The sequence below is a fragment of the Verticillium alfalfae genome, genomic scaffold (genome assembly GCF_000150825.1).
Source record: "Verticillium alfalfae VaMs.102 supercont1.5 genomic scaffold, whole genome shotgun sequence".
In the NCBI taxonomy this organism is placed as follows: domain Eukaryota; kingdom Fungi; phylum Ascomycota; class Sordariomycetes; order Glomerellales; family Plectosphaerellaceae; genus Verticillium; species Verticillium alfalfae.
The window spans coordinates 790,307-792,810 of record NW_003315034.1 but is presented as its reverse complement, the minus strand read 5'-3'; the positions used below and the strand labels follow the sequence as shown (position 1 = coordinate 792,810).

The following is a 2,504-nucleotide window of genomic DNA, read 5'->3' as shown; positions in this document are numbered from 1 at the left end:
CACCCCCTATTCCTCTCAACAACAAAACCAGACGCCGAATCCTGAGTCTTCCGATTCTTCGACTTCATCAGCTACAACACCGGCCTCCTCGTCGAGCTCCGACGTCAGCCCCAAGCCTGCCCACAGATCCATCCCCCACATCAACTGCGCCTGTCTTTCCCAGATCTATCTCTCGCTCGACTCGCTGTCGAGGCTGCCCGACGACATTGGCGCCGCGATGCGCGCTGCACGCAACGCCGCCAAGACGGCGCACAATCTCATCACCTGCCCGACGTGTAGCACCCCCTACATTGACGACCCGTCGAAGCAGGCGCCGATGCAGGCCTTCCAGAACACCATGCTCCTCGGCATGCTGATTCCGACCGTCGTCAATGCCTACGTGCGCATCCTCGAGCTCGTCGACGAGGCCACCGCCGAGGCCAAGGAGAAGGGACAGACGCTGCTCTTCCGCTTCGTCGAGTACGGCGGCCTCTGGGGCGAGCTCGAGGCCATTGACAAGTTCACGTGCCGCACGGTCGAGACGTACGACAACAAGGATATGGAGCCGGACAAGTGGCGCATGACAATTCGGGCGGTGCTCAAGATTGACATTTACGGCTTTGACGTTGACTGCTCGTCCATCCTCGACGGGTCGCGCGTCACGCACCGCCACCTTGGGCTCAAGGACGTCATTGGCCTCATGGAGGAGAGGTCGAACCACCGGCACGATCAGATCGATGCCATGGTCGCCGCGGGTCTGCCGCACCCGATGCAGGGGAACCCGCTGCTGCCGAACAATCACCGCCCGACGGGCAGCAAGGACGATCGGAACTGTCTGAAGATTGTGGAGATGGCGAGGACAGCCTTGGACAATCTGGTTATTGCATGAGGCGCGACCTAAGATTTCTTTTTTTTTTTCGAGGGTTGTTCCCTCTAGCAGGCCGGGGAGACATGAAGTGGAGGTTGTCGCTGCGGGACATGTCACGAATGAACGTTAGTAGGCGGACTTGGCGTATTACGATAACGCTATCTCGTGTGTATTGTATGGTTCGGGGCACAGCTATGATATCCAAAAGGCAACGTCTAGACTTTTACTCTCTGTTTTTTTGCACAGATACAAGGGCTGAATGCGTCTTCCGAGCAGGCGATGCAGTTTGCTGCCACCTCGTGTTCAGAGGGTCGCATTCGCAGTGCAGCCTAGGCTCAAGGCGGAATGCCGTTCAGCCATGTACCTGCAGGCGGCGAGACGGTTGCCCCTGAGGAGCCGATGGTGCCGGTTGCTGTGCACGATTCGCAGTGAACAGGGTCCAACGGAGAAGAACCATCATGTTCGGCCCTTGGACTAGTAGCCACAGCAGGACACGGTGCCCAGCGAGATTGTCGCCGTTGACCAGGTCTGATTCCAGGCTGCCGTCACCTTGTGACACAACGGAGCCCGAGGGTCGCGAGGAACAGCCATAAGCCGAGCCTGGCTCACGGAAGCCGCGCACCGCATCGGCCGGGCCCCCCTGAGTTGCCCCCCCTCCCCCCGCTAACGCCAAACAGCCAAGCGCCAGACGTGACTAAGACGGGGGGGGGGGGCCTCGACTGGGGCGTGGGCGTGGCAGATCTGAACTATGGAGCGTGGCAGCTCCGCCCATGCCCAGGTTGCCAGGCTCTCTGCTGACCCGACTCTGCTGGTCATCGTACTTGCCTTTGCCTGTCTCTGCCTGCCACCGTCTCTGCTGTGCCCATGCATGCGAAAGCAAGCGACGACATCGTGATTTCCTTACGTTTCTGCCTCGGTGGCTGACATTCAATCTGCCCTCTCCCCCCCCGGCGAGACGTAACTTTCCTTCACCTGCATTACTGTTGCAACCCTTTTTTTGCGCTTCCTTCTCCTACCATCATCCATTTCTCTCTCTCCCTCACTCCCTCTCCGTATTCTCTGCGCTGGTCTTCGTTTCGGAACCTTCTCCCACTCATCCAGAACTTCCATTGGCATGCCCATCTGACGTTGCTGTCATCGCCCGACACCCACTCCCCAAGTGGCGTTCACTGCATTCCCCCGCTGGGAGCCTTCTACGTCACCCTGGGCAAACTCGCGTTCTCGACACCGCTTCTCTCAAAACATACCTCATCCGCCCAGACGCTTGGCCCTCTCGATCGACAGATTCCTACTCGAAGAATCCCCTCCGATGGCACCCCCTGCAGGCTTCGCGATAGCCGTTGAAGATGCCTCCACAACCGTCGCCGCGGCGTTAGCGACCCTCGTATCACCGTCCTCCATCGTCGCCTCCCTCGCATCAGTCGCCGCCGCAACCACGGCGACACCGACATCAACAACACCCACCGACGCCGCCGCCGCTGTGGCCGCCCTCGTCAAGCCCTCCGAGGGCGACTGCGAGCTCCTCGGCAACTTTGCCCTCCTCGTGCAGCTGGCCCTCGGTGGCCTGGCCCTGCTCGTCCTCGTGTACAAGCGCTGGAAGGAGCGCCCGCAGCGGCCCGTCAAGATTTGGTTCTTTGACGTGTCGAAACAGGTGTTG

General features: G+C 60.1%; 2 protein-coding genes across 2 annotated transcripts in view; both read left to right on the top strand.

Moving 5' to 3' along the window:
• The window catches only part of VDBG_04567 (conserved hypothetical protein), a gene marked incomplete at both ends in the record, with an annotated part of 2,184 nt that extends 1,004 nt beyond the window's left edge, over positions 1 to 1,180 (top strand). Inside the window, 2 exons of the mRNA XM_003004915.1 lie at positions 164 to 856; positions 1,094 to 1,180. Of these exons, the coding sequence (XP_003004961.1) occupies positions 164 to 856; positions 1,094 to 1,180 (780 nt within the window). The remainder of the gene's footprint in view (positions 1 to 163; positions 857 to 1,093) is intronic.
• A 976-nt stretch (positions 1,181 to 2,156) lies between these two features.
• VDBG_04566 (predicted protein) overlaps positions 2,157 to 2,504 on the top strand; it is a gene marked incomplete at both ends in the record, with an annotated part of 504 nt that continues 156 nt past the window's right edge. The window contains one exon of the mRNA XM_003004914.1: positions 2,157 to 2,476. Coding sequence (XP_003004960.1) covers positions 2,157 to 2,476 — 320 coding nt within the window. The remainder of the gene's footprint in view (positions 2,477 to 2,504) is intronic.